Raw genomic sequence first — 17,256 nt, 5'->3', positions numbered from 1 at the left:
GGAGTATTTTGTAATTTAAATTTAAAGAGAATCGAGGATATTAAGATCACAAATTCACGAATTCTGTTTAGAGTTAATTCATAACTCCCACCTTTTTTATACCTCATTATAAAACTCCCACCTTTTCTAACTTTTTTTTTTCGAAACTCCCACCTTTTCTTACATTACTTTCAAAACTCTCACCAAAACCTCATTTTTGCAGAAACTAAAAAGACACTTTTTCATCAATATCAATCATGATTCCTCGTCCCATCTACCAAATGTTCCCTTTGGACAAAAATAAAGATATTTCATGATCAATATTTGCTGAAAAATAAATGACAATTATTTTGGTGGAAATGGTCTTTTGGTATGAGATTTAGAGGATCTATTCAGAAAAGGTGGGAGTTTTGGGGAAAAAATTAGAAAAGGTGGGAGTGTTGGAAAAGTAGTTGAAAAAAGAGAATATTTATTAATTTTCTCTTTATGTATATTATAAAAGTCAAGTGAACAAATCAAGTTTATAACATGCTTACATAATGTCGATTTGTCGTAACTAACCTTAAGGGTAGCACCTTCTTAGCATTAACAAAGCTTTATAAAATCTGTATAACCTTCAATTAGTGTGGTTAAAGCAAACTTCTTCCCTCCTACCCAACACTATTCTTACCTTTATTAAAGTTTGTTATGCATCAGTTATTTATTATTTTGGAGAGATAACACATGAAATGTGATACTAATCCAAGCGCCTTAGTCCGTTATACAACTTTCTTTTATACATCAATGATCTTATATTAATCTAATGGAGTAAATGAAGAGTTAAGATATGCTTTCTTAGCCTTAACAAAGCTATATAAAAGCTGCAATCAGTGTGGTTAAAGCAAACTTCTTCCCTCTCAAGTTTAAATTTTCCAAATTGTCATCCACAAATAGCCTACCCAATACTATTCTTACATTTACTATAGTTTGTTATGCATCAGATTTTTATTAATTTGGAGAGATAACACATGAAATCTGATACTAATCCAAGCGCCTCAATCCGTTCTACAACTTTCTTTTTATACATCAATGATCTTATATTAACTTCATGTAAGTACAAAAGTTAAGATATGCTTACATTGTAATACTCATCCAAACACCTCCAACCAGTCGAGAGACCGAGCTCATCACCAAGGACCCTATGATAATATGCATCAATTTCAGGGAAGTAATCTCTGAAATTAAATAATCCCTGAATGGGATACAACTCGGCACTCTCAATTGTCTCTTTAAGTCTTTCACGCCCCAAATATGTAAGTACCTGCCAACATCATGTAGAGGAAATCAACTAAACCAAAAGATACTCCTGTAAAACAAATGAATGACTAGATGGAATTTGTACAAAGCGTTATTCGATTTCATAAACAAGAGAAGCAAGCAAACGAACATTTCTTTGTCGATGTAAAGGAGACAAGGAAATCAATCTGACAGAAAAATAGAAATGCCACCAAAGAACTCCATTTCCAATAAATGGGTTGACCAATAAATATATCGCTGATAAAGTAGGTTGAAGTTTCAGAAATTGTTCCAATAAGCTGACATACTAGAAAGTGGATAAGAATAGATTAAGCAAGCAGTTTTTATTATAAAAGAAAAAATTCAATAAAAAGAAATCAAAGTTACATGACAAAACGTTCTCTCAGCTGTGATGTTACAAGGGCTTCCAATCATTTGAGGAACGTAACTTGGGTACCCAAAAACACGATGCCTTAGCCTAGTGAAGCCAAAAGGGTAACCCACACCATAACAAAAACAAAATCTCAGGAGTGGCTATATTCATGAATTCATTCACCTCAAACACAGCCGAAAACAGCTAAAACTGCACATTTCCAAAGTCCTTTCTTCTCACGTCCCATCGAACTACATTTGCAAAAAAAAACTCCACAAAAGAATTAGGATATGCCTATGGCTCTTCGTGTATTCCAATTCCAATTAATCTTTGCCAGATAACATAAGCAGACTCCCACTGAAGGGAAAGAAAGGGATCCACCCACTCACTCCCCTTCCAACACATTAAACAAACATTAGGATATGCCTATGTCAAGCTAATGCGTGATGAGGACTAATTTCTGCAACACAATAGTCAAATAAAACACAGACCTTAGGATGGGGTTCTAATTTCCAAATTCCATTCAATAATGACCTATGGCGGAGCTAGCCTGATAAAGAAGATAGAGAAAGTAAACAAAAATTCCAGTAGTAAACCTTTGTGTGGTCCAAATTGCAGTAGTAAACCTTTGTGTGGTCCAAATTTATTCTAAGAGCACTGACTAGGAGAGAGTAAAGCATACTCAAAATGGAAACATAAACTATTGACTGAACACCCAAAATGGAAAGTGTAAACTATTGACCGGGACGGATGGAGTAAATGCTTTTTTTTTCTCTCAAAAATCAACAAAAAACACCCTTTAAATCTTGATTTGGGGGCTATCATTCCTCAATTTTAATGGTGATAAACCCCATTTACTTTGCATAATCCTAATATTCATGTATCATAATTGTCTTCATTTTCTCTTTATTTGAGAGTTTCTTTACCCAATTTTGGGTTATGTCTACCCATCTATTGGGTTAATTTCTCTCCTTGGCGAGTGTGGTGTTAAATTTGTATTTCGTTTGTGTAAAATAGGTTCCTTAATGAAGATTTATGGAGTGTGGGATCTATTGTCAATTCTACGTCTACGATCAATTACTCCAAATTTCTTTCTATGTCAAAACTACTTTAGATCAGAAGAGCCCCTCGTGGAAAGTTGTATCATACAACGATGTAAAAGAGGGTACGCACAAGTGTCAATCTACAATGGTCTTGGTGTTATCATCTTAGATTTTCATTTGAACAAAATTTTATTGTATTTGTTATTTTTGATTTTTAATCATGTTATAGGACTTTTTTATTGACGAATATATTTTACTTTCAAAAAAAAAAAAAAAGCGGTGGCCACATGTGGTAGAGTTTAATAGTAAAGTATTTTAAAAAAATAAGACAACTAACAAAAGCGATCGCATGAAAGTCGTGCTTAAGAACAATAAAGCACATAATTCGAGCATCCCGACCTCACATGGGTGAACCCTTTTCTCCGTTCCTCAATCTTCGAGCCTTCTAAGAGCCTTCTAAGTAGACCTGGCGAAGCTCCCAAAAATACAACCCGAAGTTGACTCGAAACTCGAAAATCAGTAGACCTTAAATGACCGGGCCTAAGATGACCCAAAACAAACATAATCTTTTATAATTATGACTCAAACTGACCCAAAACGACCTGAATGACCCGACCCGAAAATTACCCCATAAACTTGGACCCACAATGAACCGCCTGAAATGACCATACCCAAACCGCCTACTTGCCAGTCTGTTCCTAAGTCCTAACAAGGCCAACTGCTGATCTTCGTCTGACATTACCAAACCTTCTTCTCCAATCCTCAATCTCAGCCCACAAAATGGTCGACTTATACTATACAGCTCAGATGAATGACAATTTCCCAGAACCCTCTAAAATCATAGAACCGCCCTGCGAGACCCTAGAAAGTGACTATGTACAAGGCATGATTTACTGTCGAGCCAATGTGAAAATGTAGCCAACATGTATGCTTGACAGCTAGAGCTGACATTTTGACGCGACAAGCAACGAATAGGAAACGAATCAGCAAGTTAGTGCTAAGGTTCTTCAACCTAATTTATTAAACAGGTCAACACAGCTAGCACCATTATTTCAATGGGGTAATACTTAATAGGATTAATGATATGAATGCGGAAGCGGCTTAAATAAAAGAACTATATTTGTGCTAGGAATCGAACTCGTGACTCGTGAGACTGAGGGACAAGTTTGACTCCGTGTGGCTATTTGACTAAAAGTGCGCTGAGACTTCAAGTCAATGGGACATTTGCTCGAAATAAACCTATATCTCTAACAATGGGTGCTTAAGTTAAAGACCTATTTACCTTAAATTAAAGATTTGAAGTACCGTTTCAAATCTGGAATTTCTGATCAACCTTGATCTTTTTTTCTGGAATTTTTATTAACTTTCAATGAATGAGAATAACATACAATATCCTACTTAAATAGATACCGTTTTCTTAACCGACAAGATGACTAACCTAATTAAAAATAATAAAATAATCCTAAACTTAATCTAACAACTCATAAAATAACTAATTCTGATCAGTTTTTATTTATCTAAACTACTTCCCTATAATCCGAACTCCGCTCACCCGTGTTCGATCCCTATGTACTGATGTACTGAATTATTAAATCATCAGGATTCGTATCAATTAAGATTTCCAAGATGAAGATGACACACTTCAACACATTTAATACATTCTTAAAAATAAAAATAAAAAAAAATTAAAAAAAAAAAAAAAAAAAAAAACATTGTTGAGTTCAGTAAACAGACTACATACTAAGGTGCCACCAAAGGTAAGGTAGGTTAACACAGCATGACTAGATACTAAGGTGCCACCAAAGGTAAGGTAGGTTAACACAGCATGACTAGAATCAGATACAAAAACTGAAAAATACAGTAAAACTTTTCTAAGCCATTTTTGAGACAAACACGGAACAAAACACAGCCTATTATCAAGTTTCACTTGCACCAACAGGTGAATGATACTATTTGACAACATCTAGCTGCAGCCACACCGCAGATTACTCCCACTCTCATGGATGTGGAGAAGAAACGATTTAATTACTGCACTACTTATGGAAAGCAGAGAAACGATTTACAGGAAACCATTAAACCTAAAATTTGTGAGCATCAACAAAAAAACAAAAGGCCCGTGAAAGCCACGATGCCTTAAGAAATGTCAATAGAACTTGTGTTTATATGTAACAGAGAAAGTGGTCATAGAAACTTATTTCCAGTAACCAGATATAATGCAGGAGCAATCAGGGTCTAATTTCAGCTTAAAGCATATTTAAAGCTTGTCAATCCGTGACTCGACAAATTGACAAGGACTAAATTCAATAACCAAAGTACTAAACATCCTCACCTCATTTGCATCTTTGAAATAATCAACCTCGTTTTTCTTTGGCCACTTAATTCGCCAGCATCTACAAATTAAAGACAGAATGTCAGAAATACTTCAATTCCACAAGTAGCGGGCAGTGAAACAGATCAGACAAACATCCATGAATTAACCTCTCTCTCCCTAGACGACGTGCAAGCTCTTCAGCTAATGCTTGACCAGGTTGGTCTCCATCGGTTGCTAGAATAATTCTAGAAGCCTAACACAATGTTGGGAGAGTAAAGAGTTTTGTTAATCATTTATTTTTACAATGGAAGCAAATCAAGCGTAGTAGTTTACTAACCTTCTCAAAATACTCCTTGCAATTCCACAGATACTGATACTTTGTGTCCTAGCTTCACCAAAATACATGGAAAGCACTGACAATGTCAAATAAAGCTACCGTAGTTTGTTTTTAAGAAGTAATCAAACACACAATTGTAACACAAAATAATTGTTAAAAATCATCAAACTACGGACAGAAACACAAAATATTGGTGTCATTAAATACTTTTTACTTCTTATTTAATGTTTTCTTCTCACTATCCCCCATCGAGTCCTTAGAGCAAGAAAATATACTTCTATGATATTTGAGAGATTCAATCATACTGAGTATATATTTTATTTCTAAAGGCCTAATTTGTGTATCATGTAACGGGGTGTAAAGTGCCACTGTAAAAGACGAATAATATTGAGATGCATATGTTGCGGTGAATGTGTGATCATACAGAGAAGGCTCGAGTAAGAAAAGTGGCGATTAAGGAGAAAGTAGGAATTGCATGCTACTTAAGATGAGATACAGGTAAATCGTCTAAGTTGTTAAGTTTGTAAGTTGGTTTGGATTTGTGAGACCCCAATTCTGAGCCATAAAGCATGAGGGAAAAGATAAGATTGTTTTGGGCAAGGGAGGACCCAATAAAACAAGGATATATGTGACAAAAAAAACGACTTGAGCTTTCCAAGGACAGAATAAAATATGGGGTTGGAGAAGCAGTGTGGAGGAAATATGTTGATGTTGTTCCTTCAAATTGCTTAAAAAAAGTTTTTCAATCATCTTTACTTGTATATCCACTATATTTGTTATCGTGTTCTACTAACCTTTTTTTGCTTCTCTCATTTTTTCATTATATGTAGGCCATTGATGGTAGTGTTGTTGCGCTGAGCCATTTTACAAATTTGACTATCTTCTTTCAAATCTCACTAGTCCAGAATAAATGAGCTACTCCGGGTGGCCATGAAAAGTTAAAATAGAGGTGTCCAACTTCTATGATCTAATCTGGTACATTGGGCCGTATCTGAGTATTAAATCCTAAATATCGAATCAAACTAGCTGGGTAATATCCAATACGTTAAATATGTGCACCCTATAGCAGGCCTTCCAAATGGTAATAGAAAGAGACTTGGGCTTCAACAATTTTTATTTACCCAACATCTCCTAAAGTTGAGGTAGACGGGTAATAAATTCCTATGGTAGAAGAGTAGTACTGGGAGAGCTCGGTTTTCTTTCAAACTGGAAACCTTGAAGCTCACACGAAACATAAAGTTTCCAGTAGAACCTATCATGTAACCATCTTATCCAACTTTTTGTCAAGTTGCAACAAAATCGTTCACACAAAACTACAAAAGAGATATAGAAAGAATAGAAACATAAAGCCTTATTGTTCATCTGGTAAGCCCTATACCATTTGAGGCATTTAAAGCTCCAGCTAAAGTTAATTTCTTGACAGCTTACAAGCAACCATTCAGACGTACATATGGCTTCCACAGCATTGCATAGGAGGACATCCCAGCATAAAAAATCCTAAATCCTCCAAACTGATTCCATAGAGATAATTGTCAAGTGTGTTATTTTTCTTACTTTATCAAGCAAATGGCTGGGTAAATGAGTAATAGATGTTTAGCAGGGCCTGAAGGAAATTTTCAACTTTTACATCTCCTTTATATGTTAGTTTTTCTTTTTTTTTTTTCTTTTTTGTAGAGGGGAAGGGGGTAAGGCCCTCAGCCTTAAGAACATTGATACAAACAATACATTATCCCGGTTTCATTTTCCTCGATGTTACATCATCCAAAATCTCTGTAAAAGCATGTTCCCTATGTCACTGATTTTTCCTATTCTGCTCACATTTTAAAAAGTTCAGAAAAATTAGCAGAAAAGGGAAATAAATACAGCAATTATCAGCAGAGCACATTCCCATAATAAAGAAACAACAACAAAGCTTTAGTCCCAAAATGATTTGAGGTAGGCTAACATATCCTTTCAAGCCATCACTGAGAAGTAAAATAATGGAAAGGAAATAGCGAAGGAAAACAACATTTAAAATTAAACAAAAGAAAAAGACAATATATAAATAAAACTAAGGAATACTGTTTACACCCAAGATGACATACACACACACACACACACACACACACACACACACAAAAAAAAAAAAAAAAAAAAAAAAAAAAAAAAAAAAAAAAAGGTAGGATATAAACCTGATCAGGAGATGGTAGGTCTTTTCCAGACACTTTGGGAGGGGCTCCATCAGGCACACTTACACAGTTGAGAAAGCCAGCTTCTTCCAAGGAAAGCTTGTCAACCTCTCCCTCAACCTATGCGCAATAAGTTAGAAAAGAACTAATATGAATATTATTCCTGAAGGATCAATTGAGTACTCACAATGATGATATCAGTCGCATTCCGTATATCATCAAGCCCATAAAATATTTTCTCTGTATCTTCTTCCTGCATACAATAAGACATGACTTAGTAGTTACTCCTGGTATTAGATTCTGCAACAAGCTCCATTTACACAAGTGTCATGGATTCATAATAAGACAATGTTATGTCCCAAATTATAGATCAGTCTAATTAAACTAAAATATGGGTATTGATTTACGCAGTACGCATTTCACTCATCGCAGTACGCCTTTTACCATGTTGCCCCTCTCATTTCCCACCCTTATTTCTTGTCCTTTCTATTCCCCTTTACTCCCTCATCTCCTCCCCATCTCACCCCCACCCACCATCTACTACTACATTGCGTATAGAAATTTTACAAGAAATAAAAACCCATTGATTGTAAAATAAATCACACTGTAGAACGTTTATGAAAAATAAAAACAAAATTCATTTATTGTACTGCGCTGTACAAAACTACCTATTGTTTAAAACACAAAACAAAAACAAAAAATAAAATCAATCGATGTACTACGATAATGCAGAGAAAAAACAGCCACCATATTCAGTAAACTCACCAACCACCCCACCACCAGGCACCAACTTCCTCTACAACCACTGCCCCAAGTCAACCACCAGCGACCACGGCCACCCGCAGCAACCATCGGCCGTCCCCATCCCAGCCACAAACCACCCCCCTCCCCCCTCTCTCACCAATGAAAAAACACCTTCTTCCCCTCTCTCCCTTCACCACAACCTCAACACCACCATGCACTCACACCTTAGCCCACCACTGGAAAGCCATGACCCTTCCTCTTGTCATCGTCAACCCACATTGCCAACCCCGCCGCCAAGCAACACCCTATAAAGAACCCAAAACCCTACCAAATACAAATAAAAAATCTGAAATAAACATAAACAAAAATTTGAGGTTAAAGAATCAACTACATGTTTATATTCAAAATATTATTCAATTAGATTAAAATTTGAGGTTAAAGAATCAACTACATGTTTATATTCAAAATATTATTCATAATTGGAGAGATTTGATTAATTTGAAATATTGTATGCGTAGGAATTTGAGATTAGTTTAGAGCTTTTTTGGGTTAGGGGTATGCAAATGGAAATTATTGCGCAAAGAGTACTGCGTGGAGTAAAAATCGTACTACGAAAATCAAGATTTGATTAATTTGAAATATTGTATGCGTAGGAATTTGAGAGAATTTAATTTAGAGCTTTTTTGGGTTAGGGGTATGCAAATGGAGATTATTGCGCAAATAGTATTGCGTTGAGTAAAAATCGTACTACGAAAATCAATTACGTAAAGTATAAGATAATGATAATTTGAAATTAGTATCAAAACTTGTCTTCAAACAAGATGGCAAAAGAATATATATGTATACGCCAGCAACCTGCCAAAATTTCTTGTTTTCGTCACGGTACTTGCAACCAACTAGAGCTCCATCTCTCATGTATGTAAATGCAACAGCGACCTGCCAAAAGTACCACATTAGAAATGGAATATTAACATTTCATGACAATCATAACATTTATGCATTATGATAAAACACATCAAGTATCTTAGTAGCATAACAAAAACTTTAATCAGATGTTGTAGCAATTTCATTTGATCATCTCTAAGACTAAATTAGAAGCACGCATCTTAATATATACGACATTGAGGGGCTGACGCCCAACACATCTCTTAAGTATATGGAAAAGGCATGGTGAAGATCAACAGGGTATTATCATTTTTATTTCTCTTTATACTTTACTATTATTTCCATTTTTCTTTCCATCTCTTTCTTCACTTTCCTTGTCATTTTTACCCTCTTGATTTTCTTTCTCTAACTCATTCACTTTTATTTTGATTACTCTCATTTTTCCCTCTTTTTCCTTTGCCTGCTCTCTCTGTTTTTCTTGTCTTTCCTCTTTTGTCTGTCTATTTCTACCTTCCTATCCGTTCTGCCTCCTTTTAGTAAACGTTTTTTTATGATGCTTCATGTTAACGGAGCCTAAATAATTTTAAACTAAGGCTGTGTAGTTATTGTTGTTCTTGCTACTATTCTTGTATGCTAGAAAAAACTAAGAATCATATTTAGTAGTGTCTAAAAGTTTTACTTTGACGATGTCAAAATAACACTTATATGTTATGTTATCCTGACACTTCACTTAGTTGCCCTGTCGTGTGTCCGACACGACACAACACTTCACATTAAACCACAAAAATAAAAATTTCACATAAAATAGCTGTATCCGACACTTCGACAAACGTCAAACATGACACCGTGTCGGATAGTCTGGGTAACACGGCATATATGTAACCGTTAAAAAATTTTCATGCAATTCTGTGGTTGGCTCTTCATAAATGTCCCAGAGGATAACTTAATGTAGTAAGTATATATATGACCATCTGAAGAGATCCCACTGCCTGATAATTGACAAACGTAAGTCATCCGCCTTTCACCTCTCTTCTATTAAATCGCCAAAATGTTTAAACTAAGCTAGGCTATAGAGGACAAAATAAGATTCCTACACCCTATGTCTGCAGTTGAGGGATGTCGCCTAACCCACAGCACTTATCCCAAGATTCCCAACCCACGCACGACAATTGCCCATCACCATACAGGCCGCTACAGCAACTGTTGCTCATAAATGAGTCCCTTTCTCATCAAAGAACAAAGCAAAATTTACAGCAATAGACGAAACCTAGTTTGAAGGTGGTGAAAAGTCAGATTATGCCCACACACTATATAAGGGGGAGAAAAATAGTAAATAAAGAACTATAGAGTTAGGGAACACTTAAACTTCACTAACCATGAATGTAAAGCTGAATGTTCATAATATTGGACGATGTTGCTCAGAAATGCAAAAACAGCAACCACAGCACCTACACATACCATTGCTAGCTAATTCTGTGTGTTTGAGAGAATCAAATGGCGTGCGCATATAGCTCTGAACATATGCAACTTGGCGGCTAAAGGTGATACTAGGCAGAAATAGATGATAAGAATAGCATTGATCCAACAGCATAGTCAAACAGAAAACCCTCACCTATAGAGGAACTTTAACCTTCCAATTTCCGACATCCAAGCCATAGGGCACGAAGAATATTTAAAACTAATGAAGTCTAGGGGGGAAAAAGGGGTTTTTTCTCCATAAATTTATCTCAAGATTAATTAAGGGCATATTAAAAGTACAAACAGCAGTAAAGTCTTAGGCCTTGTTTGGATATTAAAATAGGAGGGAAAGAGAGAGGAGGGGGAAGGAGGGAAGGGAAACGGAGGGAAAGGAAGGAAAAATGGAGGAGGTGATTTTCCATCTTTCTTTTGTTGGAGAGAAAATATTTTGGCATGAAGGGGGGGAACGGATGAATCCAATTTTCTTCCTTCCAAATCTCTCCACCTCCAATTTGATAACCAAACAAACGATCTCTCATCATTCCAAATCCCTCCACTCCCTTTCCCTCCAAATCTCCAAATCCAAACACACCCTAAAAAGCACGCATTGAATGAGGCACTAGCCAAAACGACGCAGTGCATTTTAGGTTCACCTTTTAGACAAGGCTCACCTAACAAGACTAACTAGTACTCACTTTCCATATCTTTTAAACAAGGCTCACCATTTCTTTTCCCCATTATTCCTAACTTTACTCATTGACATGTTAACCAGCTTGAAAACTCCTAAAAAGGCTATTGTTGCCTAAAATTTTATTTGAAAATTAAAAATTTGTTATAAAAAAAAAACAGGGCGCCTCACGTCTAAAAGGCGCGCGCCTTCGCCTTGCGCCTCGTCGTCTCAGCCCCCTTAGCGCCTCTCAAACTAAGCTAAGTCTCAAAATGATTAGGGGTTGGCTACCATGAAATATCATTGTAATCCAGCATTTAGAGGTAAAATCTTCTGTTACGTATGGATTTGACAAAACATATCCAAAACAAAAATTATCAAGAAAACACTGTGAAAGTTGGAAACTGTGGAATCTACATTAAGTTTTATCGACTTTGTACCAGAAATTCTGAATCTGGGGTTCCCAAAAGAATTGTCTAACTAACTTTTTTCTGAATAAAGAACCTGCATTTCTTATGTAATTGTTTCTTGAATATGATCCTTTGTTTGTCGTATGTTCGATCAAAGAGAGAAAAACAACTCGGTTTCCGTGTATCAAAATAACAAGAAATAACAAAATCAAGACAGAAAAGGACACCAAACAAAAAGAACACTCAAGAAATCAAACGATATACTTTATTACACACTCTAGCCAAACAATAAGTACCTGATGAAGAACAAAAATGTATGTACCTTATTGCCATTTTTTTTCTGCATAACATGATTTCTTCTCAACGTAGAAGCGGTTATCATTCTCTCTGCAAAATATGCAAGTAGCTGGCACAACAACAAAAAATGTAAGATTATTTTCCTTAAGTAGAAGCAGCAAACATTCTCTCTGCAACATATGCAAGTAGCTGGCACAACAAAGACAAAATTTGTCATTATTTTAACTGAATACACAAAAGGATATCTTAGAACTTTGATAGGTCATAGTCACCAAAAACAAAAACATTCCATTTCCAATGGAACCAAATACTCAGTATTCTTTGGTTCTGGATTATGATGAAATAAAGCAAAATGGCTCGCTAAATTGGCTATGCTTCTTTCTCTAGTGAGGTACAAGTTCTTTTGATGCAATTCTCGACGCAATTTTCATCTCGAGTCATTCGGAACCAGTCTCTTTGTGTTGCTAACAGAAGAGTAAGAGGCCTGGCAAATGGGTCATTGGGTCAGGTTCGGGTCGGGTGACATTGGGTCTGGTTATTTTCAGGTCAATAACTTATCGGGTCACTTTCGGGTCGGGTCATTTTTGGGTCAGGTCAATCTTGGTCGTTTGGGTCATTTCGGGTCATGATTTTGCCTTAATTAAGTTATTTCGGGTCATTTTGGGTCACTTAAATCGGGTCACTTTTGGTCGGGTCTGTCGGGTCACTTTCTCGGGTGATGCATCTCGGGTCGCTTTCGGGTCTCGGGTCGGGTCGGGTCAACTTTGCCGGGTCCTCACTGCCGTAAGACTATGTACATCCGACCCTCCCCCTCCTATTTAGTTTTACCCCGCAATTTGCATGAGGCATTGAGGTAATGTTGTCGTAGAGTCACCAAAAAATAATTGAAACGGCATCAATTGAGTGAAAATCTATTCAACAACAGTAGGTACACGACGCAGACCTCAACTGTCCTTAACCTATTTGCTGGTAAAGACAAGTGTAATCCAGATAAATATTGGCCATCACATCTCTGTCAATCTGTCATATTAATTTGGTGGCCTGTTGTATACTTGTATCTGTTGTAATACATGTTTGGATGCTTGAAGTCCATCTCTCGAGTCTCCAAAAACAAGACACCTAAGGACTTCATAAAGGAGGTTATACTCATCTTGCTCATTATCTAGGATGTATGCCCATTTATTCTAGTGTTACCCTTATCCCCATTTCTAAGGAACTAAAGGAAGTATTAGCTAGAAAGAATTTTGAAAAAATTTCAACACATGAATATGGTCTATAATAGCCTCTAACAAATGTCTGCGCGCCAGCGCTACCTCATACAACTTTCAGCACAGTCTCACACACTATTAACTGCCACCGTCCTGGCAATTCATAACCTCCTCTTCGCGCTTATACCAAACGTAATATACAGTAGCTTCTGGAAGCATTTCCACTTACTCTAGATCCGTTTGTCAATAACCCTAAAAAGTGCCAGCCTAATACCAAGAGACAGCTCCATAATCATCCTGTTGATATGGAGGGCATCATCCTCTTACTCCTTTACTTATAAAAATCATCCATTATGATTAGATCCAACTTTGACTCAACCCTTTAAGAGACATAGACCCCATAAAGGTTAAACCATTTATAAAGATTATTTAAGTGTCTCCACCAAAACGACAACAGAAGTTACCTATGACTCTATGAACATAGATTAGAACAGGAAAGAACAACACAACAAAGAGGATTCCCTCTAGGTGGAAAGCTCTCGGAGACACAATCTCCACAGGAGATAAGGTTACCTCCGGTGACCTCAACTCACCACAAAGAAGGACAAACACATTAGTATGCCCTTACAACATAAGTGACTATCAATAAAAGCCAAGGGAATTAAGTTACTTCATTGCAGAGAGGCTCAAGACTAAGACTGTCCTTCGCAAGTACTCTCTTGGTAGCTTTGATAATTTGTTTTGACTTTCCAGAGGTAGGTAAAACATCACCAATAGCCTGCAAACAATATGCACAAATTTACAAGTGAAGGGTGAAGGAACAGCATATTGCAAAGATAAAGCATCCAAAGCACGACAAAAAAATAATATCAAAATATTAATCCAAAGAGGTAAACACGCTAAACCAAAGTAATGGGAAAAAGATCTACCATTGTATTCCCTTGCCAGCCACATTTGCCACGAAAACAGATCCACACCGCATTATTTCTGCAACAAATATAATCAGGCATAGAAGACAATGAATAGTGATGATAAGAGACAGTGAAACAAATACCCGTCAGCACTTATTTGCAAAGATAAGGACTTCTCACCCGAATCACCACCACTGCACTGCAAAGGAAAAAGTACAAACACGCAACTGTAAGAATACTTAGGCCTGAGTAAACAACAAATAGTATTACATCCACAGCATACATTAATTGCAATACAAAGAAAATGAGATGCTTCTATGCTTCAGAAAAACCATTCAGTAAAAAGAAAGTAGTTTCATAGTATCACACTCTTTGTTTAAAATTCACTCATTAAGCAAAGGTCAGAAATAGGTAAGCCCCCTATGTAATATACAACACATTCTTGATAAAATCAAACACACGCACCTACATGATAGATATGGATTAATATACTGTGCGTAAATAAAGGAAAAGAAACAAACAGCCTAAACATATTATCTCTTTCAAAACAGAGAGAGAATCTGCAACATGTAGAACGGTCGACAATACTAGGGTGCTGCTGCTTATCATAATCAACTAAGTAGTTATTAGGTAGACCTTAGAAGATCAACCGGCACATTTAATGGTGTAGCCATAGTCCAGGAGTGAATCTCTGTCTTTAGCACATTTAGGGATCTTACTCCCTACTAAGTGCCTTACAGGGAGGCTACTATATCCAAATCGCAGGTTTTATCCCAATGACTAGTACTTATGAACAGCAAGGGAATGAATCTCGGTCTTTAGCTATGTAAAGTATCTTCAATTAGCCATTTGTGTCACACGGTTTCTAAATCATTGCTTTATTGCGTTATAGTCCGAATGTGACACAATGCAACCTGTCTGTTAAATGGGATTTAACATGCTAATGTCTAAACCCTACCACATCGATTTAACGTAAACATGTTGAAATAGCAGATAGGTTAACATAATGAGTACCATTGGGCACGATAATTTATTGTGCTGTCCTGGCATAGGGTTGTAACCCTTAATCCCTAGCTCCTTTAATTTCATCATCAGCTTTGTTAGTCTCTCTGTCTGACGAGTGGATCCCTCCAAAGACACTGTAAGAAAACAGATGTAATATGTGAGATATATTCAGCGTAGCTTCCGATGCAAATAGAAACACATTATCCGTTGAATTACTGTCCTGGCGTAGGCTCATATTGATTTTGAGCGACATTTTCTCACTAAATAAAATATTTAATGACGGAGAAAATGTGACCTATTTGCAATAAATATGTGACTAGTTTTTGATAAAAAGTAACCAGAACAACAATATAACGCTCCCTACAACATTTTGTCATGGGCTTGCCTGGAATCCATGGAATAGTTCGGGGTAACTTTTAATTGGGTGATAATTACTAGGGAAGTTGATTACCTAGTAATTAGTTTATTGATAATAGGTTTGGTATATAAGGGTAATGATTACTGACTAGATGTTTTACTTCCTTAATCATTACCCTAGATGTTTTACTTCCTTAATCATTACCCGGGGGAGGGTGGGTAATGTATTAACTTTCATGAGGGTAATAGTTTCAGGAGGCGAATCATTACTTTTATGCCAAACAAGGACAATGCACCTTACATATCACTTCCCTATTCATTCCCCTACCCTCAATCCAAGCAAGCCCTAAATGGTAAATTTATATTACAATGCGACATAGGCCACAGCCCACAGGCTAATATGCTAAAGGTAGAGCGACACGACAAAGGTAAAAAACAACTACTACAACAACAACAACAACAACAACAACAACAAGAAGAAAAAGTGTCAAGTAAAATTACCAGGTGGAGGAATAGTGGAGTGAGCAGCGTAAGAAATAGGGGAAGTTGTAAGGGAAAGAGGGTGAGAATTAGTAGAATGAGTAGAGGTAATTAGTGTATTCGGAGGAGTTTGAAAGCGGGTATTATTATTAAAATTAAAACAAGTAAAAGTTGAAAAAGAGGGTAAAAAAGGTTTAGTGGATGAAAGCAAGGAATTGCAATTGGAAGGAATAGCCATAGAAACAAGAAAAGAGGAGCAGAAAGGAAGTTTTTTGTGAAGAATTTTGGTGTGAGAATGATACAAAGGATGAAGACGAAGCATTATTATTTCTCAAGTGTATACTTCTGGTTATCACTTCTTCATAGCCTTCTCACTTGTGGTGTTTTGTCCCTCAAAATTGGGCGCGCCCTATGCCCCTCTCTTCCTTTGCTTAACTAGGTTTTAACAGGTTTGAGCCGCATCCATACACTTTCAATCAAATTTTAAGAATTTCTTTAAAAATACAATTTGGCTTATTTTACATGATACCCTTATATTTTTTTGAATTAAATGTGGTATTTCTTGTTTTTCAAAAATATTAGTGGTGCCACCTACCAACTCATCTACTATAAATGGGTAGCCTTCAAGAAAAAATATTAGTGGTGCTCTAAACTTAATGAAAATATCTTAAAATATCCAAAATGCTCTAATCCCTCTTTTTTAAATGTTTAGTCCTAACATTTTTGATTGATTTCTTGGGAATAATTTGTCATGCCGTTAACATAAACATTATTTACTCAATCGTAAACATATTTTCTTGCCCTTACGGATGGAATCTATGGTTAAAATTTGGGTGAAATTCCTAAGACCCAGGTTCAAGCTTCCTCAAGAGCAAAATCTTGTGGAGCATCTTGGCCTGAATCCATGCCTAATAGACTTCGAGTCTGTCACCCTCGGGTGACTTACCTGGTATACGTAGTTTGCAGGCTATCACGTACACCCGCCTGGTATACGTAGTTTGCAGGCTATCACCCGAGGGTTTACCCAGTGTGCACCGAAGGTAGAGCTGCGGGTTCCCTCGTCACCAAAAAAAAAAAACTTTACAAAATTGTAGTGTTTAAAAACGTGATTTCTAGTAGTTTGGATATTTTGAAGACATTTTAATAAGTTTAAGGGTACCACTAATGTGTTAGAAAACGCAAGGTGTTGGGTTCCTTATGGTTGATGATGACATGCCCATTTGATTTGTGCTATCTTAGTTTAACTTTTCAGGATATATGATCATATCAAGCATGGATTAAGAAGTGTTGAAGTTGTTAATCATCCCATTGTATTAAGTCAAGTGTCATCTAATGTACAAGTGAGAAA

General features: G+C 36.4%; 1 protein-coding gene across 1 annotated transcript in view; it reads right to left on the bottom strand.

The window, feature by feature from the left end:
* The window catches only part of LOC141600361 (twinkle homolog protein, chloroplastic/mitochondrial-like), a 31,300-nt gene extending 14,988 nt beyond the window's left edge, over positions 1-16,312 (bottom strand). Inside the window, exons 1-13 of the mRNA XM_074420585.1 lie at positions 15,930-16,312; positions 15,081-15,205; positions 14,210-14,265; positions 14,085-14,142; positions 13,826-13,933; positions 11,973-12,056; positions 9,086-9,166; positions 7,674-7,739; positions 7,490-7,606; positions 5,319-5,366; positions 5,149-5,234; positions 5,000-5,060; positions 1,097-1,279 (exon numbers count right to left, since the gene is read on the bottom strand). Coding sequence (XP_074276686.1) covers positions 1,097-1,279; positions 5,000-5,060; positions 5,149-5,234; positions 5,319-5,366; positions 7,490-7,606; positions 7,674-7,739; positions 9,086-9,166; positions 11,973-12,056; positions 13,826-13,933; positions 14,085-14,142; positions 14,210-14,265; positions 15,081-15,205; positions 15,930-16,230 — 1,374 coding nt within the window. The 5' untranslated portion in view covers positions 16,231-16,312. The remainder of the gene's footprint in view (positions 1-1,096; positions 1,280-4,999; positions 5,061-5,148; positions 5,235-5,318; positions 5,367-7,489; positions 7,607-7,673; positions 7,740-9,085; positions 9,167-11,972; positions 12,057-13,825; positions 13,934-14,084; positions 14,143-14,209; positions 14,266-15,080; positions 15,206-15,929) is intronic.
* Between the last annotated feature and the right edge of the window lie 944 nt (positions 16,313-17,256).

This window comes from Silene latifolia, chromosome 9, assembly GCF_048544455.1.
Source record: "Silene latifolia isolate original U9 population chromosome 9, ASM4854445v1, whole genome shotgun sequence".
NCBI classification, from domain to species: domain Eukaryota; kingdom Viridiplantae; phylum Streptophyta; class Magnoliopsida; order Caryophyllales; family Caryophyllaceae; genus Silene; species Silene latifolia.
This window is presented reverse-complemented; position numbering and strand designations above follow the sequence as displayed.